Source organism: Chiloscyllium punctatum, chromosome 1, assembly GCF_047496795.1.
Source record: "Chiloscyllium punctatum isolate Juve2018m chromosome 1, sChiPun1.3, whole genome shotgun sequence".
In the NCBI taxonomy this organism is placed as follows: Eukaryota; Metazoa; Chordata; class Chondrichthyes; order Orectolobiformes; family Hemiscylliidae; genus Chiloscyllium; species Chiloscyllium punctatum.
The window spans coordinates 129,541,397-129,565,514 of NC_092739.1; the positions used below are offsets into that span (position 1 = coordinate 129,541,397).

A 24,118-nucleotide genomic window follows, 5' to 3' on the forward strand; every position below is an offset into this window, starting at 1 on the left:
GCAAATAGAGTATATTCCATCACAACCTGACTTGTCCCTTGCAAATAAAGGACTTGGAAATCAGGAAGTGACCTGCTTACTGGAGAATTTCCAGGGTCTGACTTTCTCTTCTAGCCAAAAAATATGACTGATCAGCAAGTGAACTGGACCAATGTTCAGGCTGTTAATTGGAGGGAGGGGGTGGGGTGAGAATTCAGCAATGGTTATGAACATCATGGGGAAATGGTTAGATTCTCTCTCGTTCAAGGTAGTGGATGCACTTGTGTGGCATGAATATAATTGCTACTTCGGCCCATACCTGAGTGTCATCCAGGTTTTGCTGTTTTTGGGCATGGTTTTCTTTAGTACCTGATGTATTGCAAATGGTGCAAAACCACATGCAGTCATTGGCAAACATCACCACTTTTGAACTTTTCCTTATCGTGCAGATAAAGCATCTGAAGCTGATTAGACATTGACACCCTAGCCTGAGGAACATTACTGTCACCCATATTGTTCCAATCCTCTGTCTTTTCCAGTTCAAAATCAGAATGACTGATCTATCTGCTCCAGCCACAATGTCCGGGGACTGAGATAATTGACGAACAATCGCAGACGTTTTGTTTTGTGCCAGGCATAATTTTAACTGACAGAAAGGTTGCGGCCTGATCATCATCTGGCACTGGGCCCATTTATGCTCTCCTGATCTACTCCATGAGGACTTCCATCTTCACCCACATTCCCACACATTCTTTTTTCTAGCTCTGTACAACAGCACGCCCAGTTGATTTCAGACTGATAATCACTCCACTTCCTCGGTCTTGATCTGCTTCCATTCTGGTTCCTGTGTGCAAACCTAGCCAGGAGAAAATATCCACTTTAGCGGAGTCAAAATCTCTGCCATGCGGCAATCCAGCAAACTGAATGCTCCTGTGCACTTCAGTCATTTTAAGCTACCCTGAAAATATGTAAAGGGCCTAGATTGAGCAGCAGATATCTATAACATTAAAAGAAAAAGGCAATAAGGATAAGATTGTAAGTGGGGAATGAGAGGACTTCACTTGCACTGTCTTGTGAATAGCAGATCATAGGACAGGTTAAATTCAATAGTCCCTGAAAACGACACAGGATCAGGCTGCAGAATTCACCCATGCGAATTGTTTCCAATGTAGGCAGCATACCGATTTCTTGATGCCAGGCAGTTTGCATGATTGTAACATGTACCCACTGCTAACCATGCTTTTGAGTTACTGCATACCTCAGCAAGGGTCCAAAACTGAGGAACACCAGTAACATTTAGCCTTAGCCTATGCTGCTTAAAGATAACATGCACTTCTTATGGTTGAAGTGCATTGTGGCTGGAGTAGATAGATCAGTCATTCTGATTTTGAACTGGGAAAGACAGAGGATTGGAACAATATGGGTGACAGTAAGTTCCAAGATGCTGTGATGCTGTAGTGGAAGCTTTCACCATGCAGCTACAGAAGAGGAGCAGCCTTCAAATCACAGAAGACCAATCGATCCTCTGTGCAAACTCTCAAAAGGAATGGAGCCAGATAGCCTTCGTAATCGATACAAGAGATCCAGTCGTGAAACCTAGCTACAGTACAGTGAGAATTTTAATGAACTCACACGAATAGTTAAGGTCAATGAATGCATCTTCAAATACTAAAACTAATTTTTCGTACTGTAAGCCTTCGGCAAAAACAGAAATTGCTGGTTAAACTCCGCATATGTGGAAAGAAAGCAGAGTTAACATTTTGAGTCTGGTGACTCTTCAACAGAACTGTTAATAGCTAGGGAAAAGTGGTATTTTTGCAGAAGCTGAAGTGGGAGGGGGTTGTGGCGAAGGGAAGAGATGAGGGGAAGATGGAGACAGATCTCAGAGAGAGGCGAGGGGGGGTGTGGGAGGCATATGAAAGGGGTAGGTAAACAAGACAATTAAATATGGCAGCCAGGGCAGAAAAAAACCTGGATGTGATAGTAAGAGCCAGGAGTGAGAAAATGAGTTAGTTGTGTTGAATACAACCCATATAATCTGATAATGGGCCTAGGAGTACATGGTGTCCCAGGACCATAAGCCTTAGTTAGCCATTGTTTCTTGTACCACATCCCCATTACTTGTCTACTACCAATCTCTTATCAGGACTCATCCCTTCACCTCAGCATTACACACTTCGCACAACTAAGAACTTCGCAGCACAGTTCACAGTTTGTATACCCTGCCAGCTATTCCACCATGCAACCACATTAACTGTAATTTGATTGTGATTGAATTTAAGAGCAGGGAGGTTCTGCTGCAATTGTACAAGTATTGTTGAGGTTGCACCTGTAGTATTGTGCGCAGTGCTGGTCTCTTTACTTGAGGAAGAATATACTACCTTTGGAGGCACTGCAGAGGAGGTTCACCAAGCTGATTCCAGAGATGAGGGGGTTACCCTTGAGGAGAGGTTGAGCCACCTGGGACTGTACTTGCTACAGTTTAGAAGATTGCTGACCTTTTAGAAACATATAAAATTTATGGAAGGGCTTGATAAGATAGAGGTGGGCAAGTTGTTTGCACTTGGATGAGACTAGGACCGGGGACATAGCCTCAAAGTTAGGGGGAATTGATTTCAGACAGAAATTAGGAGGAACTGCTTTTCTCAAAGAGTAGTGAATCTCTGGAATTCTCTGCCCAAGGGAGCAGTAGAGGTGACTTCATTAAGTATATTCAAGACACAATTGGATGGGGTTTGGCATGGTAGGGGACTTAAGGGTTATGGGGATAATGGAGATAGGAAGAGCTGAGACAATGGATAAATCAGCTTGATCTTAATGAATGGCGGAACAAGCCCAAGGGGCAAAATGGCCTACTCCTGCTTCTATTACGAACAAATAGCACCATTGCCGGTTAAGGTGATGGACAATTGAACTTGAGTATTAACCAGTTGTAGACTGGAATGGCATGACTTTACCTATGTGGAAGAGATATGGCCACCATCATTCAAACAGCCATTACTGAGGCTGTGGCCAGTGATGGGGTTGAGAGATTAGAACCTGAACTTGCCAAAGTGCTACTTGTAAACTTATACAACTTGAAACAGCAATGGAATGAACCAAAACCTTGTACAATTACAGCAATAGTCAATAGAAATCAATCAGCAACTAATTCGTAAAAAGTTGATAGTTCCTTTAAAGAGTGCTAGTGAGGAGTCCTTCCTTCAGTCTTATGAGATTAAGAGATGACATTGAGCGCTGAAGTCAGCCCTTTTGTCATGAGCCATCTACACTTTATACTTCAATGGTTGTTCACTGTGTATGCAAAAACCTTCATTATTACAGCCAGCTATAATTCTTATTAAAGATTTGTCTCTTAACAGGTATCCCCAAAAAGCAGTGTAATGCATCCAAAATTTCCAGTACAAAGTAATTTTCATCTTTTATTTTTCTTCATTTGCTTTACTTAACCAGAGGATTTCTACTGAAGAAGTGGAATAAAATCAATGCAAGTCTTCAACTCTGATACAACGTAACAACCGTACAAAAAGAAATAGGATGAATTAAAGCTAAGATACAAAGATGGACAGAATTAGCAGTTGGCAGAAAAATATAGGTGATTAGGAGAGGGAAAACAGTTTGCATTTTTGACAAAGATTACCTAACAAAAACCACAAATGCAGCTGAGTTATTCAGCATTATTCATGGTTGAATTCATGTTGACAATGCCTGTTTGTTGGTATGTGCTTTTTTTTTTAAACAATCTGCTTAAAAATAATATCTATTTGTAAATGTAGTGGAACAGCAGGTTAATATATTGTCTTTCACCTCTGGGACCCTGGTTCAAATTCCTCCCATTCTAACTAATGGAATTAAAATCGCTTTAATGTATTTTACAAACACCTAATGTATTATGAATTTGCTACGATAAATTAAAATGTATTTTTTGTCTTTGTTTTTAATCATAGATATTAAATTGAACATATGTTGGCCAACAATAAGTATAAAGCATCCTTAACAGAAATCTTTGAATAACCAATTAGCTGACATTCATCAAATTTCCTCTTAATAAGGCATTAAATGTGCTGTTTTTATTAGCAATTAGGAATGATCTTGCCACCAGAGGCAGTTTTTGTCCTAGAATACTGAACATATTAATGGGAAAATGGAAATCATAGCTGCCAGCACCATGGCAATTGGTGACATAGTTTATCATTTTTCAGTTTGTTAGAACATTGTTTACTTTAATTGCTTGGAATTAAAGTGAAGTAGTGATATGATAGCCAACTGAATGCTCTTTTATATCTAACCATCCTTCACAATGGTAGTCTGCAGGCGCACACAGCCTGTTGACTGTTGTGAAACACAACTCCAGTGATGCAGAATTAAAGTTAAACCACTTGCTAAATTGAAATTTGATTATTAATAGCGCTCACTGAACTTTAAGTGCATTTCTGTCATCTTTACCACACCCCCAACACCACCACCACGACTACCACCTTCTCTCCAGGCTATTGAGTCAAACCAAGAAGAATTTTGCTATCAACCGTTCATTTCTGTCAAGATCATAAGTGCAATTATAATGCCACAGTTTGTCTGGCTGTACAAGTTATGGAATTTAAAAATCAGCATGATTCCCAAACCTCAAACAAAAGCAGGGTATTCTGAAGAAGGACTCAAAGCACGAACTCTGTTTTCTCTCCACAGATGCTGCCAGACCTGCTGCGTTTCTCCAGCAAGTTCATCTTTGTTTTAGATTTTCAGCATCTGCAATTCTTTGTTTTTCTTCATTTTTATGACCCCTGTGCTGTACAGTTGTTAATGATGCTTTCGGCAAAAGTGAGGACTGCAGATGCTGGAACCAGAGTCTAGATTAGTGTGATGCTGGAAAAGCACAGCATGTCAGGCAGCATCCAAGGAGCAGGAAAATTGACGTTTCGGTCAAAAGCCCATCATCGGGAATGCCCTGTCAATGATCCTTTGCCTAAACTCTTTAGCTAGATTTGTGTGCAAAGAATGACAACTTGACATCACAGGACTTCTGCTCTTGGGCCTTTACCCCATCATAACCCCCAGTACCACAAGAGTAAAGGAGAAAATTGAGCCAATTCATGTTGCCTTAAGACATTTCCAGGTCGACACTTTTGTTTTCTTGTCCTGCAATGGTGATGAAAGATGTAAGAAGCTGCCACTGGATGTAGCATCACTTTATTCATAGAATAGGGTGTCGCTGACTAGACCAACATTTAATTGCCTTTCCCAATCATGGATAGCTAAGAGTCAACCACATTGCTGTGGGTCTGGAGTCACATGTAGGGCCAGAACAGGCAGGGATGGCAGCTTTCCTCACTAAAGGACATTAGTGAACCAGATGTTTTTTTTGTCACAATCAGCAATGGATCCATGGTCATTATTAGATTCTTATTTCCAGATTTTTTTAATTGAATTCAAATTCCACCGTCTGCCGTGGCAGGAATTGAACAAGGTGCCCAGACCGTTACCTGGATGTCCGCAGTAACAGAACAGTGATAATACCACTAGGCTACTGCCTCCCCTTGGTTGCAGAGTGCATACTTTAGACCCTCAAATTAAATTTTGAATCTGCGTTACTCCAGGTGTGAAACAGAAAGACTATTGTACACAACACAGTTAAAACATTAATATGGATAATTGTAGCCTTTAAGTCACTCTTTCGGGGTTGTCACTCAGGAGATTTGAGTGAAACAGCAATTTTAGTTTTCTTTACTGACTCACTACTTTTGAGACTGTGTAGTCCAAGGGGATGAAACCTTTGAAGACTAAGTTGGGAATCATAATGACATTGTTTTTTGAGAAGCATCTAAGTACCAGAATGCTGTAATGTTCAGATTATAAGAGTGCATGCACAATCCAACTTTGTGATATAATTTGACTTGTTAATATTTCCATATTTTATCACAAAATGCTAAATTTATGTAGTTAACTTAACAAATTTGCAATTTTCTTAATATTGAATTAATGTTTTTTGAACATTTTATCGTAGAAGCAAGAAATAGAGAAAGCATTGCAAGTGAGAATTCCCAATGCTCATTGTGTTCATTATGTCCCTTGATCAAAACAATGCTGTGCTTGATCTGTGGTAATCTTACCTGAAAATGTATCACCACAATCCGTCTCGGTGATTCTGGTTTAAGTCAGAAAATCTGAGAAACTCTGATGATTGCTGAAAAGTCCCCATACGTGGATGCAAGATGAGGGCAGGAATCAGGCTAGCACTGCATTGCATCCTCAATATCTTGAAAATCGAGCACTCTAATTCAGGCTTGCTGATTCAAAATGAGCCATTTGATGAAGACCAATTTCCCATTCTGGTGTTAATGCACAGAGCACTTCTACTCTCATGACCTGCCACATCATGTGTTGGTCTAAAATACTACCCCAAATCTATTTCTGCAATTTATAAAATCATGAGCATGAATAAACAGACAAGGTATTTTCCCTGGGGTGGGAGAGTCCAGAACTAGATGACATAGTTTTAGGGTAAGAAGGGAAAGATTTAAAAGGGACCTCGGGGGCAACTTTTTCACACACAGGGTGGTGTGTATGGAATAAGCTGCCAGAGGAAGTTGTGGAGGCTGGTACAATTACAATATTTAAAAGGCACTTGGGTGGGTATATGAATAGGAAAAGTTTAGAGGGGTGTGGGCCAAGTGTTGGCAAATGGGACTAAATTAGGTTAGGATATCTGGTCGGGCTGGACAAGTCGGACCATCGAGTTTGTTTCTGTGCTGTACAGCTTAATGACTCTATGAAATTATTACTGAACTCATACCTGAAATCTGTTAAAATCTTAAACACCAATGTGTTTGAAATAACCATGCTGAAGCAGGTTAATTAAAATAAAATTCACCTCTGAGTTTCAAGATACTTTCACTGGCTTTGTTTATGGTTTCCTATTGCTTTCTGTGTTTCATGTGTGCCATTCTCAAAGCTACTTTATACCCTTATTGCTATACCAATTAAGGCTAGTCAATATACTGCAGATAATGGATTGAAACTGGGCCCTTTCTGGTCTGTGCATCTCTTGCCCATCATGGACATTAACTTTAACAACAGAACGCTTTTTTGAGAAAACGATGTGTAAATATAATTTTCCAAATTAAGGATGCCTCCCTAAGGCATAGGACATAAGCATTTGTGCTGCACTGTTTTGTCATGGAATGGAAGCAATTTTTCCATCAGATAGTAGGGAAAGATAACACTAGCTAAGAGAAATAAAAAAGCAACATGTGGAGCTAGGTGACATAATAATGTTTATGTCTATGTCCAGCAGAATAAATGCAGTGGTACATTATGGACAACTTGCTTATAAAAACTGTTGGTCATAAAAATAATCCGTTACAATTTAAAATCTGGTTGGTGCTTATGTTAGGGGCACAGTGGGTGGTATGGATGCAGAGAGATGTAAGGTCGCAGAAATGCAGCATGGAGGTTGTTAATATTAGTCATACAAGGATTATGTTGAATCATGATTTTTCCTTTCTCGTGAGAAATTCCATGTTTTATTAATTTTATTTCTGGTCTTAGCACTAGTTATTAAGCAAGAGTAAATTAGAAAGCTCATACTATTAAATAGGAATAATTAGTTTGCAAGATCATCTTATTAATGAAAAATTCCACATAAGTCTGTCATTTAGATGCTGATTGACCTGGACATTTTCAGTACTTTCTCCTTCTGTTGCTGATTGCCACGTTGTTTTTCTTCTTGCCCTTGATAATTTTTACTCTGATGCAGATTCCTGCTCGGGTTTCACTTAAGGTGGATGACTTATAGTAAATTTACTCAGTGACATCAAGATCCTCTGGGCAAAGGCTTAGTCCAGGTCTATACAGTTGAAGTGCTTAAAGAGTATTACGTTGATGATTTTTTAACGAGATTAAAGCATACATGACTGGTCTGGTCTTTTGAGTGAGGAGAGGAGCAAGAATTAGGGAACAAGATAGAGCGGATAAAATACATCTTTAAAAAAATCAATTTAGTTCTGCCTTGGGAAAAAAAAATGGATATCTGAGCTGTGATATCCCATTTCAGGCAGATATTCTTGTCAAGTTGATGAGTTCATAATCAATCAAGCAGCAATCTCCTTGGACGGATTCTTTAGATGGGCTGTCAAGGAAATTGCTTGGTTGGTTGATTTCGGAACTTTGGGAAATTAAGTAAGAGGTCAGTATGAAACAAAAAGGATAAGTGCGATTGTAAGATGGTAATCTTACTTAACATGGAGGTTTATTAAAATAACAAACTGAGACCTTGATGAATAGGGAGAAGAAGATTAAAGTCTGATTTGAAATAACTCTCACAAGAATGTAGCGACTTTGTGTTTTCCACCTCAAGAAAACAAAAGAGAGCTCTAGTCAAAACAATAATCTTTTTGTTTCAAATGCTAACATGTACCTCTTAAGATTTACTGTTTTTGTTTCTACTGTCTATGTTTCTTTAAGCATTGTCTTTTTTTTTGTTCTGACTGCTGCCACAGATGTGGTCAGTATGAAAAATGTCAAAAATATGCATGATGCCATCCCTACCAAATGTGATCATTGCTAACGTAGCCATTACAGGATTATAAACTCTATCAGTTTTTGCTTTGCTTCTCTAGGCTATCATCAGCTGCAGTCCCACTGTCACTGGCCTCCTCCAAAGCCAGTCCTAGTTGGCAATAAAATGATGTGAGAGAGTAACTCAAAGTACTTCTTACATCCCCCTGTATGTGCTTGAACAACTGACTTTTATCCTGACCTTCCAATAATGACACAGCCAAGCTTGGAAACTCCATAAGTTTGAATGATTAAGCTTAAGCTTGCCATTATAAAATCAAGCATTCATGCTCAGCTCACTGTTCTTAGCAATTATTTCTGTGAGAAGCCTACAGCTTCTTACTGTCTCTTCGTATGGGCTCTAAATAGTTGTCTTTCTGTGTTTGAAGTCTGTCATATCGCTCAAGATTAAGTTGCTGTGGTCATGTCAATTGGATTCACTAGCTAAATTAAAAAGCAGACCTTGACCTTTGGGTCATTTACCAAATTGATTAATTTCCACATTAGAGAATATTTATACTTAGTTTTTTTGAATAGATGTACGATGTTGCTAAGTTAACCTGAATCTTGATCACAAATCTAATTGGAACTTTGTACTTTTTTGTGGGGTAAAGTGCTGAAATGTAGGCTTAGAATAATTAAATGCTTGTTTTGTGACCGGTCCAGATTCGATAGGTCAAAGGGTCTCTTCCTATGCTGTAAACGTCTATGTTACTGGCTCTGTGAAAGCACCTAGGCAAAGTGTTACTGGAGAGACCAGAGATGTTAGGTTGTTACCCTTGGAGCAAAGGTTGAGGGGTGAGCAGTTCAAAATTACAAAAGGTTTTGCTAGAATAAATAAGATACTATTTTTCACTCTGGAAGAATAGGTAACCAGAAGACATTGATTAGTGGTAATGAGCAAAAGTACAAGAGGGAAGCTGAAGAGAAATCTTCTTATCCAATGGTTTGATTTGGAAGCTCTGCCCGAGAGAGTCGTGGAAGGAAATTCAGAATTAACTTTTCAAAAGAGAGATGGATATATTCTTGAAAAGAAAATATTCTGGGTGAAAGAGCGGGAAATGAAATTAACTTAACAGTTATTTCAGACAATAGTTTCCTTTAGTGTACTGCACTGTTCCATCATTCTCTTACAGGTTGTTACTGTGAATGCACAGTTTGTTACAAAGTGGGAGTCTGGTCTGGGTTGTACCTAGATAACCTTTTCTTCTACTGTCCCATTCTCTTTCCCCTCAAATTCCAGCCTGCTGCTATTCACAAAGATAACTGGCTTGATCAGATTGCCAGTTTTAAAAAAAAATTGCAGTTGAAGGGAGAATCCTCTGTCAGGGCCAAAAGATTAAGCCACTATTTTTTCATCCTGTAGTTTATTGCACTGTCGGAGTGCAGTAAAGCATGGTGGAATTTAGTCTTTGCCTTACACTGGCAAATCATGATTATATATTCAAAATATCCAGAACATTGTTGGGTGCATATGAGTTACAGTGAATGAAGGATTTGAGAGTGGTAAGTTATATGTATTATTAGGAGCACGTTTACTTTCCTCAATGTGACAAGACTTCAAAAGGTGCATCGTAAACATATGCTTACCTACAATAACATTTGACTCTCAGAACTGGGAATAAGGCGTTAATTATTTTCAGGTTATTATTTTAAATTTGCTGTTACTTAAGGGAATTATTACACAGTGCGTTGGAATAATTGTGTTTTGTTTGTGTATGTATTCTATAGGTAGTTGAGGATGTTGCTGAACTGTACTTTCATACAAGGGTGGAGGTTCGCAGTCTTTGTCTCTGCACTTCCCCCTCCCTCAAAGATTTTCCACAAGGTGAGGCTTGGTCCCAATGAGACTGGTCTAGGATAGGCACTAAACAAAGGCGCAGGTGTTACAAAGAAAGTTTAAAGGGCAAATCAACTTGTGTTACTCTTGTACACTAACTAGTTCACAAATTACATTGACTGAGCTCTTATAACAAGTCCCTAGCCACTGGTTGAATCTACATATAATGCCAGGATCTAAACAGGTAGCGTAAATAACTTGGCAAAATAGTTCAGAATTTATTTTCATTATTATGGTAATCTACTCAGTGGTTACCAGAGACACTTTGTGCTACAATTCATGCTGGTGTTCCTGTAACTATTAGGTACTTGATTTCACATCTATCATTGAGCAGTTCCCAGAGGGAAGTAGGAGAAGTCAGTGGACAAGTTTATTACTAATGAAGAGTAGGATTGGCAAACAGAATAAAGCAAATTGTCTCTTCCTGAACTGTGAATTTTTAAGTTTCAGCGGTCCAATAGCCATCCTCTACTGTGAAGCAAGCTACATTGCATGAACAGAGGGGAGCCAAAATCAGGAATTAAGAAAGTAACTGACTTAAAGTGGCTCGGTCTTATTGAAGTGACTTAGTCATCATGGTGCGCAGATGGCCCACTGTTGTAGAATTGAATGGGAACCCACCACGATCCCTACAACTGTCCTGCACAGGTGGATGCTGCCACATTAGACATTTGCAGCACAATCGGGTGTGCTTCCAGGGAGGTCACATAGCTCTCAAAGGAGATCTCTCTCTTTTCCTTCCACCACCACCGCTACATGCCTAATACCAGGCTAAGTCCGTAAGGCTACCGGGCACCTTGCATTGTGTGGGCCTCCCCAGCCGTGGATAAAAGACTGGCAGAGATGAGTTCAGGCCTTTAATTGGCCACCAACAGGTTTCAATGGACCCAAGGGATCGGGCAAGCTAGGCTAATTTTTCAAACTGGTCTGGGTGACCAGATAGGTAACAGGATCACTACCTGCTCGATTTTATAATGCATCACTGTGTTCAAACGCACCAACAAGGAAGCTTTAAATCAGGTCCATTTTGTGTGGTAAAACAAACTTCAAGCTTGATTAATTTTAGTTTCTCCTTATTACAGAAGTTACTAAAGGTAATTAACATTTATAGGTATCCCTGAATCCCTTTTGCTTAAAACCATACATACAATAATAGAGTTTTGAAATTTTAAAATCAAAGCTGGACTGCTTCTAGTGCCTTCCTTCAATATCCCGTAGTCAAGTCAAATAGCTGATGATATTACTGTTTAGGCAAACCTCGTATTTTAAACCAGCCATTGTAACAAACTTCCAAGAACTGGTTATTTTCTTGGTGTTTCTCCTTTGTCATTTGGACAGTTTCTGCAGAGATACAATAGAAATACCACTTAAGTGGATAAACTTAATCTCCACCAAACCCCAGTTGAAATTACTTTTGTAACAGAAACAAATTGCTAGAAAGACTCAGCAGGTCTGGCAGCATATGTGGAGAGAAGACAAAAGTAACATTTCAGATTCAGTTTATTCCAGTAATTTCTCTTTTTGTTTCTGATTTCCAACATCTGCAGTTATTTTGGTTTTTTTATGTTAAAGTTATTCCATTTTTTTTTGTTGATATGATCATGGGGTGTGAGCATTGGTTCTTCTGAAGTCACAACAGACTCGTAACAGTAACTTGATTCATGCATCACAGTTGCTGCCAGATGTGCTGTTTCTCCAGCACTTTGTGTTTACTCAAAGTTTTATTGGTCATTTCCAAAATTCTGGGACTCTATTTTCCAAAAGGATAAGGGCAACAAACTTGTGCCACAAGTTATCCTGACTTGGACATAAATTGGTATTCCTTCAATGTTGCTAGATTAAAATCACATTGGAACATTTTAATGCATTATCGAGTGCTACCTGAATGAAAGTTGCTTGTTTCCTCCAAAATTCAACCTTCCTTATTGCTGTAATCTTCTCCAGCCCTAAGCCCCATCTGGAGTTCCTCATTCCTCCAATTCTGACCTCATGAGCAGCCCTGACTTCTTTCGTTCCAGCCATCACTGCTGTACTTCAGACATCTAAACACTAAGATATTCGATTCACTTCTTAAGCTTCTCCACCTTTCCAAATTTCCTCTTCTTTTCAGGCACTCCTTAAAACTTGTCTCTTTGATCAAGCTGTCCTAATCTGTCTTATGTCTCCATTTATTTTTTGACGTCTTGTAAATTGTTGCCTAGGTTAACTCTTGGAACATTTCAGTAGATTAAATGTGCTATTTACATGCATCTCTGACCATATTTTCAGCTAATTCTCCTAACTTTCCCAGTACATGGCTCATTGTTCTTCCCTTTGAATTATTTTAGAGTGCTTTAGGGTGTTTTTTCTTGTGTCCAGGGCACTGCATTCATGCAGGGAATTTATTAGCTCGGTTTGCTGAACAGCTAGTTTATAATGCAGAGTGATGCCCAAAGTGTGGGTTTAAATCCTGCACCGACTGAGGTTACCATGAAGGACTACCCTCAACCTTCCCTCACCTGAGGCATGACCCTCAGGTTAAACAACCATCAGTCATCTCTCTCTCTCTCCCTCTAATGGTAGAGTAGCTTTATGGTCTGGTAAGACTATGGTGAGTTTACCTTTCATACGTTAATTCTTGTTGAACATGCTAATGTTGAGTATATGACTTATTGGTAGCACTCTCACCACAAGTCATAAAATTCGAATCCAAGTTCAGGAGCTCTCACATCAAGGCTGATTTTCCAGTGCAGTGCTAATGGAGTCCTGTACTGTCGGCAGTGCCATCTTTGGATGAAAAGTTGAACCAAAGCCCTAACAGGTGGACACAAAAGACACCGTAGCTCAGTTTTGAAAAGCAAGTGAGAAATCCAAGTATTGTGGTCAATATTTGTCTCTCAAACAACACTGTTTTAAAAGAAAACAGATTATCTGGCCATTATCACATTGCTGTTTTATGGAATTTTCTGCACACAATTTGGCTGCCATATTTCCTAAGTTAGAACAAGGACACTTCTAACTTAGAGAGCATCATTGGCTGTAAAGCAGTTTGGAGAATCTGGTGGTTGTGATGATCTCAATAAAAATGCCACCTTTTCCTTCTTCAAATGCTTCCATTTAGCCACCTTATGAGAAACTTATTTCAATTCTATGAATAAAAACACAATCTGTAAAAAAAAAAGTTTTTATTTGTTTGGGCTGCATGCTATCTCTAAAAGAAATACAACTTAATGCTGTATTTAGGCAATAGTTTCTTTATTAAATTTAAATTTTCCTTTTGTAGAAAGTCAGTAAAAATTGACCTGGGAAAGTGGTGGTGTAATGGTCATGTCACTGAATTAGCAATCCAGTACCCCTGGTGACCTTCATGAGTTGATATCCCGCCATGGCAGGTAGTGAGATTTGAATTTAAGAAAATCTGGAATTAAAAGTTAGCCTAATGGTGATCATGTAACCACTGTCAGTTGTGGTTTTGAAACAAAACATCTGCTTCAATAATACCCTTTAGGAAAGGAAATCAGGTGCCCTTACCTGGTCTGGCCTGCATGCGACTCCAGACCCACAGCAATGTGGTTGATTCTTGGGTACCCTTGGGCAATAAATGCTGGCCAAGCCAGTGACAGCTCAATCATGTGGAATTTTTTTTTACTTTGTTAGTGTTTCACACTAAAAGAGTGTAAAATTTCTATTTTGATTCATTCATCCGTGAGCAATACTCTTGATCTATCCCATAAGAAAGGTAAAGCATGTAAATAAGTTTCAAAGAAACCACAGAACTAGGGATGCTAGAAATCAGAAACAAAAGTAGGAATTGCAAGAGAAGCTCAGCAGATCTGGCAGCCTCTGAGAGAAAGCAGAGTTAATGTTTTGGATCCTGTGACAATTCAGAACAATTCAGAAACATTGACTCGGATGTAAACAAGATAATTTGTTTCTTGCATGAGTTTTGATTTTTCAAAATACATCTCTGCTAGTTAGTGCAAGTCTGCAGTGGGGTTTAACATTAATCGGCCCCCATATCATTGGACAAACAATAACTGACTCTAAACTGAGGAGCAAATGATTCAAGGAAAGCTAACGAAATTGCTTCCAGAATCCAAGTAGCCTCTTTAGTAAAGCTGTTCGACATTTTGTGATATTTGCTGCAAGAGGGGGCCCAGATCACGTGGTGCTGCTGCTGTCAAAAGCTTAGCTGGCATTACAAAAAAAATGGCAGGCGAAGATTTTTTTTCTGCCTAAAATGAAAATCTGATGCCAGTTTTGAATTCCTTCAGGATTGTTGGTAAGTAGCAAGGGAATTGTGAAGCCCACAATTAAACATATGGGCATTAAGGTAATTGTCAGTTATGTTCATGGACATGATAGAAGACAGATGGAAGTGAATCAGTAGCCTCCGTAGAGGCACCCTGGGAGATGAATTGACGTTTTACCTGGCTGAACTGTTCTGCCATGTTGTTTGTCACTAAATGATGTTCCGAGTGTGCAGCATTGTATACTGCTCTGTGTGTGTGTGTGTATGTGTGTGTATGACAGAGAAAATGGGAAGTGTAACTGCACCCTCTAGAGAAGAAAGATGAGTATTACATGTGATAACTGTAGAGTCATTTTTGACAATGTTTCCTTTATTGTGGAATCTGTTCGCAAGAGAGAATTTTGATTAGAATGTATTACTGTGTGTCTTGATAAAGTTATTCTTTTATGCTCTTCAGACCTATTGCACTATATTTATCATGATCTGTACATGTGCCCATCTGTAAAAGTATTTTGGAGAAAAAAAATTAGGCTACTGAGAGAATAAGAAAGTTTAGAATGGAGCAATTTTGCTAGAGCCCATGCTTTTTGATCCCACAAATCTGTCTGTCTTTTAGGAATTTACTTCAAAGCAAAGCATGCTCTAAAAATTTACTGATTCTCAACTGAGAAATAAATCAGTTTTAAAATGGTAGCAGATGGAATAGGTTCTCTGGAGCTATAATATTAAACATACATTTCAGCAGTTTTCAAGGTCAAGTTCTAAATAATAAGTATCTTTATACAGAGACACCTTAGAGAGCTGGGACCAACCATTCGGCGTAAAGCTGACAATAGGTTGGATGCATGTGTACTTGTTACTTTGAGAACTTCGTAAACTGGTTGACCGTAACTTGTCTAAATTCAAATTTGGGAATAAAAGCCAGAATTTCCTATTGTATTGAATGTTCTTAAGAATATTCTTGGAGAAGATTCAAAACCCATTGAGTGAAGAAACGTTTTGAACGTCCAAATTTTACTTGAAGCATTGTTTAATCAGTGAGTGAAATGTTTCTTGTCTTGGTGCTTTTAACTTGAGGTTCTCTGTTAACATTCGGTCTTTCACTTTTCATTGATAAGTGCAAAATTAACACTTATAAATGTGAAAATGGTATCAGGATGACCAGTGCCTGTGACATGTTCTTGATCAGTTGTCATGTTACTCACCTAAAAGGCTACTCACCGCAGAGATGAATGTGTGATGAAAATCTTTGCAGAGTAAGAAAGTGAATGGGGGCCAATTAAATACTTGGAATGGAATTTTCCAAACCCATGAAAGACATTGACTAGAAATGAGAGCATTACATGAGATTGGGAATGAGGTAGTCACGGAACTACCTGGTCAGGTCCACGCCCCCCTACAACCCACCCTCCCATCCTGGCACCTTCCCCTGCCACCGCAGGAATTGCAAAACCTGCGCCCACACCCCCTCCCTCACCTCCATCCAAGGCCCCAGAGGAGCCTTCCACATCCATCAAAGTTTTAGCTGCACATCCACCAATATCATTTATTGTATCCGTTGCTCCTGATGCGGTCTCCTCTATAGACAGCACTTTAGGGAACATCTCCGGGACACCCGCACCAATCAACCACACCGCCCTGTGGCCCAACATTTCAACTCCCCCTCCCACTCTGCCGAGGACAAGGAGGTCCTGGGCCTCCTTCGCCGCACCCTCACCACCCGACGCCTGGAGGAAGAACGCCTCATCTTCTGCCTCGAAACACTTCAACCCCAGGACATCAATGTGGACTTCACCAGTTTCCTCATTTCCCCTTCCCTCACCTCACCCCAGTTCCAAACTTCCAGCTCAGCACTGTCCTGAAGACCTGTCCTACCTCCCTATCTTCTTTTCCATCTATCCACCCCACCCATTTCCCCCCCCCGCCGACTTATCACCTTCGTCCCCTCCCCAACTCACCCATTGTACTCTGCTACTCTCTCCCCACCCCCAACCTCTTCTCACTTATCTCTCCACCCTTCAGGCTCTCTGCCTTTATTCCTGATGAAGGGCTTTTGCCCGAAACGTCGATTTTACTGCTCCTTGGATGCTGCCTGAACCGCTTTGCTCTTCCAGCATCACTAATCCAGAATCTGGTTTCCAGCATCTGCAGTCATTGTTTTTACCTTTTACTATGCATTATCAGCCTCATTAATATGTCATTTAAGCTCAGTCATATGCAGTTTTCCAGTCTTCCACCCAGCAGATAGAAAGTAAATGGTGATAATTCCTGACATGAATGTCAGGATGGTAACCCAGTGAGACAAGCTCATCACTTGCTCCTTCAGATCTCCATCAGTCACCAACATATCAGGGCCTGTTAATGTCATTACCATACTGCAAGTGATGTTTAACCTGCAATGTCCTACACAATCTAATTGTTTAATTATTTGTTACATTAATTCAAGCTTTATTTTAAAATTTACTATAAGAAAACTGCAGAACAGTGAAGGAATTTTTCATAATGATCATAGTTTTTTTCAAGATATGATTTAAAAATATATTAATTGGCATTTGATATTTTGTGCTTTTGTAAGCATTTTTTACATTTTCCCATTTCCTTACCCCACTCCACCGTTTTTACACAATCCATTGTGTGCTTAGTATCCTCTAATATCCTGCTTCAGTGACTATTCTGTATATGTACTCAAGGAGTACATATGTAACTACTACATTGGAGATCAGTTGTGATATATCCTGCACCCTTTGATTAACTGCATCCTACTAATTCTGGCCTCAAACATCCTTGATTTCAGCTGCAAATGTCCAAAGTGCTGGAATTCCATCCCTAAATCTTAGTACCTTCGTCCGACTCATTCCTTCTTGAAACTCACCTCTTTGATCAAGCCTTTGGTCATCTCCCATATTATCACCTTATGTGTCTTGGTGTCAAATTTTATTTTAATAAATTTGTGTGAAGTGCCTTCGGTCAGTTTATTATGGTAAGGATGTGAATTAGATGCCACTTGTTTTTTTTTATTGACTCCTGCAGATATACATTTTCTGACAAGATCTAGAATTATAATCAAAAATAAGAACTCACCTCTATAAATCCTTTCTTCTCTAGTCCAAGGATATTGAAGGCACCAGTAATGCTTCTACCATTATTTACTATGAGCAACAAACAGAACAGAATGAGCACTGAAACAGTGACCCTCCTGCTCGTCACTTCTTGATACCATACAGTGTAAAACAGTTGCCTAACCAAACCACTAGGGAAGGACAATGAATTTTTAAAAGATAATATTGGACTACACCAGCCTTATTAAGGGACGTGTAAGCAAGTTCAAAATGAAAGTGTTCTTTGAAGGGATATTTTAAAGAAAAGGTGATATGTGACTCATTATATAGAAAGTGAAGGCAGAAGCAAATATCTGTGGGTTGAGCACTCAAGATTTCCACCCAGTTTAGATGAAAGTATGGCTGTTGTGGCAATTGAAGCAGAATTAATCGAAGAGTGACATAATTATTAGCTGAGCTAAGGTTATTCAGATAAATGGTATTACCATGACAGTCACAATGATTAGTATCATGGCTCAGCTCAGTTGGATATTTCATTATAACATTTTAAATAAAGTATATTTTAATACCAGGCTGACATAGACTTTATAACAACACTCACTTTTCTTGAATACATCACTGTAGTTACAGGACTTATAAAATCATCTTACAAAATAAGGATAAAAAACATGAACTGGTTTAAGCAAGTTATTTAAGCTAGAGGACCAAAGCTGAGTATTCTAACATGTCAGCAATGACATCTGCAGTAATTTATCAATATGGAGCATAGCAGTTACCAGTAAACTGGTAGATGGCATGAACCATGAAATCTGGTGTAAATCTGAGGATGTACAATCACAGTGATCATTGATTTGCCTAGTATTTACCCAAAAGTCTTGCCTGGTCTGATCTTAATAAAAATAAATTGTAGAAGTTTGAAATTTGTGGAAATGAAAGAAAAGAATGCTGGAAATACACAACTATCAGAAGAGGGAGAAACAACTTTTAGTGAAAGGCCATAGGTCTGAAATATTAATTTTTGTTTCTTTCTCCAGACATGTTTCGTGATTTGCTGAAGATTTCCTGCACTTTGTCTTTGATCTTCAATAGGTTGAAAGATCAGATCACTTTTGAAATCCTTTAAAACACATTGTTGATGTGGTGTTCACCTGTGTGGTTAGCAATATGGGAAGTTTTTTATTTATTTAGCCTATGTCGGTATAGAATTACTGAATTGATGTGACATCAAAGTAAAAGGATATACTTGGTTAAAGTGCAGCTATTTCAAGAAAGGTCATCTTAAAAGAATTACAAGAGAAAACCGGTATAAATGCTGTATCAATTTCACATGTACCTTGATCAGTAATCAGTTGTACTGTACACATTGCAAAGGCTTATCTCTATTGTAATTTAACACAATGTCATACTTCCTAGTAGTGAAGGCCACTAAATTGGTTAAACCTGTTATTTTGAATAATAATTGACATTTTAGTAGAAACTTTCTCTGTAGTGTATTTTTGACATGTTCATTATGCATACTTTGCAATATTGGACCTTGGGTCCCACTCGGTGTGACTTTGAACTGAGAGTTAGGTGAGCAAGAGTTTTTAATTGCTTTCTAAAATTCTAATTTTGTTTTAATTTCACATTTAATTATCTTTAAACCATCCAGGGCTGGTGTCTAGCAGTGTGGTGTCGAGCAAATTGCAGGGAAGTAGAAAGAGTTTTAAATGCTAAATGATTACAGAGCTGAGACGCAGAGGGATCTGAGTATCTGATTACATGAACTGAAATGTTAGTATGTAGTATAACAAAGGACCAACAGCACAGGAACAGGACCATTCAGCCCACCAAGCTTGCGCCAATTTTTAATCTTAATTTAGACTTGCTACTTATTTACCCATATGTGGTGCCTGGCTCTCTGTGTGCCTCCCGTTCATGTGTCTATCAAGATATGCCTTAAATGTTGCTAAACTGCATGCTCCCATCACCTCTACTGGCAGTACATTCCAGGCACCCAGCAGCCTCCATGAGAAAAAGTTTCCTTCCACTTATCCCCTCAACTTCCCCATCTCATTTTGAGCCTGTGCAGTCTTGTCGTTGACTTTTCCACCCTGGGAAAAAGCCTCTGACTATCTCTGCCTCTCGTAATTTTGTAGACGTCTAAGAGGCCATGTTTCGGACATCACCTTTCCATCAAAAACAATCTGAGTTTATCCAACTTCTCCTCATACCTTTACCTAAAAGGCTCCAGATCAGGCAACATCTTGGTAAACTTTCTCTGCACCTTCTCCAAAGCATCTATGTCCTATAGTGTGGCGACCAGAACTGCACGCAATATTCCAGATATGGCCTCACTAATGTTTTGTACAGCTGTGGCATAACTTGCCAACTTATACATGTGATGCCCCCGCCAATGAAGACAAGCATGCTGCATGCCATCTTGACCACCTTGTTCATTTATGTTGCCACTCTCAGGCCTCTGTGGACCTGTACGTCCAGATCCCTCTGTATGTCAGTGCTCCTAAGGGTTCTGCCATATATTGTATGGTTCACACCGGAATTGATCTTCCAAAATGCATCACTTCGCATTTGTCCAGATTAAACTCCATCTGCCATTTTTTGCCCGCATCTGCAATCAATGTGTATTCCCACTTTATCCTTTGACAATCCTCCTCACTATCTGCAACTCCACCAATTTTGGTGTCATCTGCAAAGTTACTAATCAGACCAACTACATTTTCCTCCAGATCATTTACATATATATATTACAAACCGCAAGGAACCCAGCACTGATCCCTGTGGAACTCTGCCACTTACTGATCTCCGTTTCAAAAAGCATCCTTCCACCCTTACTCTTGATCTTCTATGAAACATTAAGGAATACTAATAGAATGTTATTATTTAATTTGGGGGGGATTTGCATATAAAAGTAGAATCCTTGTAGAATCCCTACAATGTGGAAGCAGGCCATTCAATCCATCGAGTCTACACTGATCCTTGAAACAGCATCCCACCCCATCCCCACAACCCTGCATTTCCTATGGCCACCTAATCTGCACATCTCTGAACACTATGGGCAATTTAGCAAGGCCAGTTCACCTAACTTGCACATCTTTGGACTGTGGGAGGAACCTCGAGCACCCAGAGTAAACCCACACAGACATGAGGAGAATGTGTAAACTCCACGCAGTCGCCCAAGAATTGGGCCCAGGTACCTGGTGCTGTGAGCCACCGTGCCTTAAGGATGTTTTGCTTTAATTACAAATGGCCTTGACAGGACCACATCTGGAGTACTGTGTATAGTGTTGGTCGTCGTATTTAAGGAAGGTTGTAAATACGTTGGAAGCAATTTATAGAAATTTATTTCACTAATATCTGGAGCCAATGGATTTTTTTATTATGGCTAGTTAGGTAGAGTAGGCTTCTATTCAGTGCAGTTTAGAAGAAGAAGAATCATGATTGAAATATAAATTCCTAAAGGCTCCTGATGGGTTGCATATAGAAAGGTTGCTTCTACTTTTGGGAGAATCTAGCACTAGGGGTCACTGTTTCAAAACAAATAGCCTTCCCATTTTAGAGTGAACTAAGATTTTTTTCTCTCAGTGTAATTACCCTTTTGAATTCCTCAAAAGACAGTGGGAGCAGAATCTTCGAACATTTTTAATGCAGAGACAGATCCTGGATGAGCAAGGGAGCGAAAGGTTAATGGGATAGCTAAAATTTGCAGTCACCAGGAAGACTATAATCATATTAAATGAATGAGCAACAACTCGTTGCCTATTCCTGCTCTTAATTTATCTGTTCGTAAGGATATCTTCAAGTTGGAAAGTGAATCAAACTAACTTGCTACCACTTCCTTTCTCAATCACCACTTTAGTGGAAAGTTCATGACCCTCAAATGAAAGCATTATTGCGCCCAGCTGTTATGAGTTAAATGAACTTGCTCATTTTTAGGGATGGTCATTTTGTAGGAGGTCAAGTGTCTACACAACTGTTACCCAATGTCTTCAGCACAGAAGGAAAGTAAGTTAGGAATAAAACAGATTTTAAACTTTTCATTATTTTATTCGCAAGCCATCTGAAGAAATCTGGCCCTTGACACAAGCCAGGTTTTGGCATCTTCCTCTGTTTGTATGGAAGCTTGTACTTCTCATTAAGTTATTGAAGAGAAATGTCGCTCAGTAACTCGATTTTTGTTGGCAACAGCTGCAGAATGATGTGTTTTCTTTTCGTGTGTTTCAAATTCTAGGTGGGAGCCCATCGTGAAGAAGGTGTTGGCCTCCGAGGCAGCCATCCAATTGTGTCAAACCAAGTGCCAGTTCCACAGCTTCCAGTGCAGTCAGCTACATCTCCTGATATAAACCAGTCCCAGGACCCATACAGAGGTAAATGTTGGCAGATTCCAACATTACCTAAGTGCAGTTTAAATGTAGGCAACCTTTACCAGTCCACAAATCAAAGCTTGTTGAAAATAATTGCTCAGAGTTAAAGTATTAGGCCAGCATCAATAGGCCTTTGTTTGTAAGGTGCTAAAAATGCTACTAAATGTTACATTATGGCTGATGACTAAATAATAGTGAGGTTATTTTTTTACATTGCTTGGGGCCATCACTTGTCAACCGTTATGATTTCCATAACTGATGTTATAGTTTTCCAGACAACCCAAATGCATAAGATAGCTGCAGGTGGGATGTTATAGCTGCTCACGCTGCCACGGGAACCCTGTTCCTGCTCTCTTACCCCCCTCTTTCTCCCCACCCCCCCACCAACCTGGGAACCCTGTTCCTCCCCCCACCACAGGAACTCTGTTCTTGCTCTCCACTACGGGAAACCTTATCCTGCTTCCTTCGCCATGGGAACCCTGTTCCTGCTCCCCCCACTATAGGAACCCTATTCGTGCTCCCCACCCCCATCACAGGATGCCTGTTCCTGCTCCCTCTGCCACAGGAACTCCATTCCTGCTCCTGCCATCGCCAGGAGAACCCTGTTCCTGCTCCCCTCCCTACGGGTAACCCCGCTCCTGCTTCCATCACCACCGAGACCCTGTTCTTGCTCCTGCTCCCCCAGCCACTGGGATCTTGTTCTTGCTCCTGCTACCAGCCCAGGCTGCCTGTGCTCACTGTCCCTGCTAGCTGCCTCAGGCTGAAATTTCCTGGTCTTACCATCTCCTGGGATGAGTGTCATCAGTGCTGGGGACCTCTCTCTTTGGACTCGCCTTCCCTGCGCTACACAACTTGCACTTCACACCAGGTAGAGTGGAAAAAAAAGTAAACAAGGCCTGAGCAGAAGCCTCCACACTGTGCTGCTACTCTCTCGCCATCATGGTACAAAGTTACTGTTTCCTTATAGCTTATCATTGAACACAGTTTGAAACTGTAATTAAGAGGTCCATGGGAGGATTTTGTTTTTTTAAAAGATAAAGTAGTGTAACTCATTTTCACTCTTATTTGCTATATTTTATTGATACTCAGTTGTGCGCTTGTTAATGATATATTTTCTGGAGCTTGTTTCAGAATTAGGCTGTTCCCATTTATTACAAATGACTTTTTCAGCAAAACCTGAGATGACTTCCAGTGACATTTCCTGGTATTGCTGACAAAAAGGTCCTTCAGCCAACCAGCCATTCTTCAGGTTCTTGGTGAAAGTGAGGATGGCATATGCTGGAGATTAGAGTCAAGAGTGTGGTGCTGGAAAAACACAGCAGGTCCGGCAGAATCCAAGGAGCAGGAGAGTTAACATTTCAGGCAAAAGCCCTTCATCAGAAGCGACAAAGGGCTTTTAGTTCTTGTTCTTCCTGCCGCCTATCTCTAAATACATTATTCCAAATCACTCATTTGCAAGTCTTCTTCCATAAAAAGACTGCAACTGTTTTAGAGCTGATTTCACTTCAATTTGCAAACTTGAGCAGTGTGAGCACTCCCAAGAACATCCTCAATCACATATTCGCCATGTTACAAACAGTTTTGATCCATCAGGTCTTTTCTGCCATTCAGTGACTGTGGTTGATCTGCACCTCAACACCATTTACTCACCGTTGTTCCATATTCTTCAACATCCTTGTCTAGTAAGAATCTCTATCTCAGGTGTGAAAGCTGCAACAAAATAGTCATCGACAGTTTTTTGAGGAGAGATTAGACTTCGATTATGCTTTGTGTAAGAAAATTCTTCCTGGTTTAATTCCTGAAAGACCTAGCTTTAATTATAAAGAATCATAGAAAATTATTTCTCTGTATCTACATAATCAACTCTTTTTAACAATTTGAATATCTCAATCAGTTTACCTCTCCTGAGAAAGCAAGCCCAATTTATCAACTGTGTCCTCATAATTTGACTTTCTGATCCACTTTGGGAAAACTCTATGGCATTCCCTCTGAGGACAATGTTGAGAATTGAATTGAATTTCTTGTCACGTGTACCGTGGCACAGTGAAAAGCTTTATCTTGCGAGCAATACAAGCAGATGACAGAGTTGAGT

At 39.7% G+C, this 24,118-nt stretch overlaps 1 protein-coding gene across 14 annotated transcripts in view; it reads left to right on the top strand.

Annotated features, from left to right (window-relative positions):
- LOC140479798 (transcription factor 4-like) overlaps positions 1–24,118 on the top strand; it is a 607,832-nt gene that overhangs the window by 568,140 nt on the left and 15,574 nt on the right. For all 14 annotated transcript variants that reach the window (XM_072574019.1, XM_072573999.1, XM_072574047.1 and 11 more), the window contains one exon: positions 21,894–22,029. In XM_072574019.1, the coding sequence (XP_072430120.1) occupies positions 21,894–22,029 (136 nt within the window). The remainder of the gene's footprint in view (positions 1–21,893; positions 22,030–24,118) is intronic.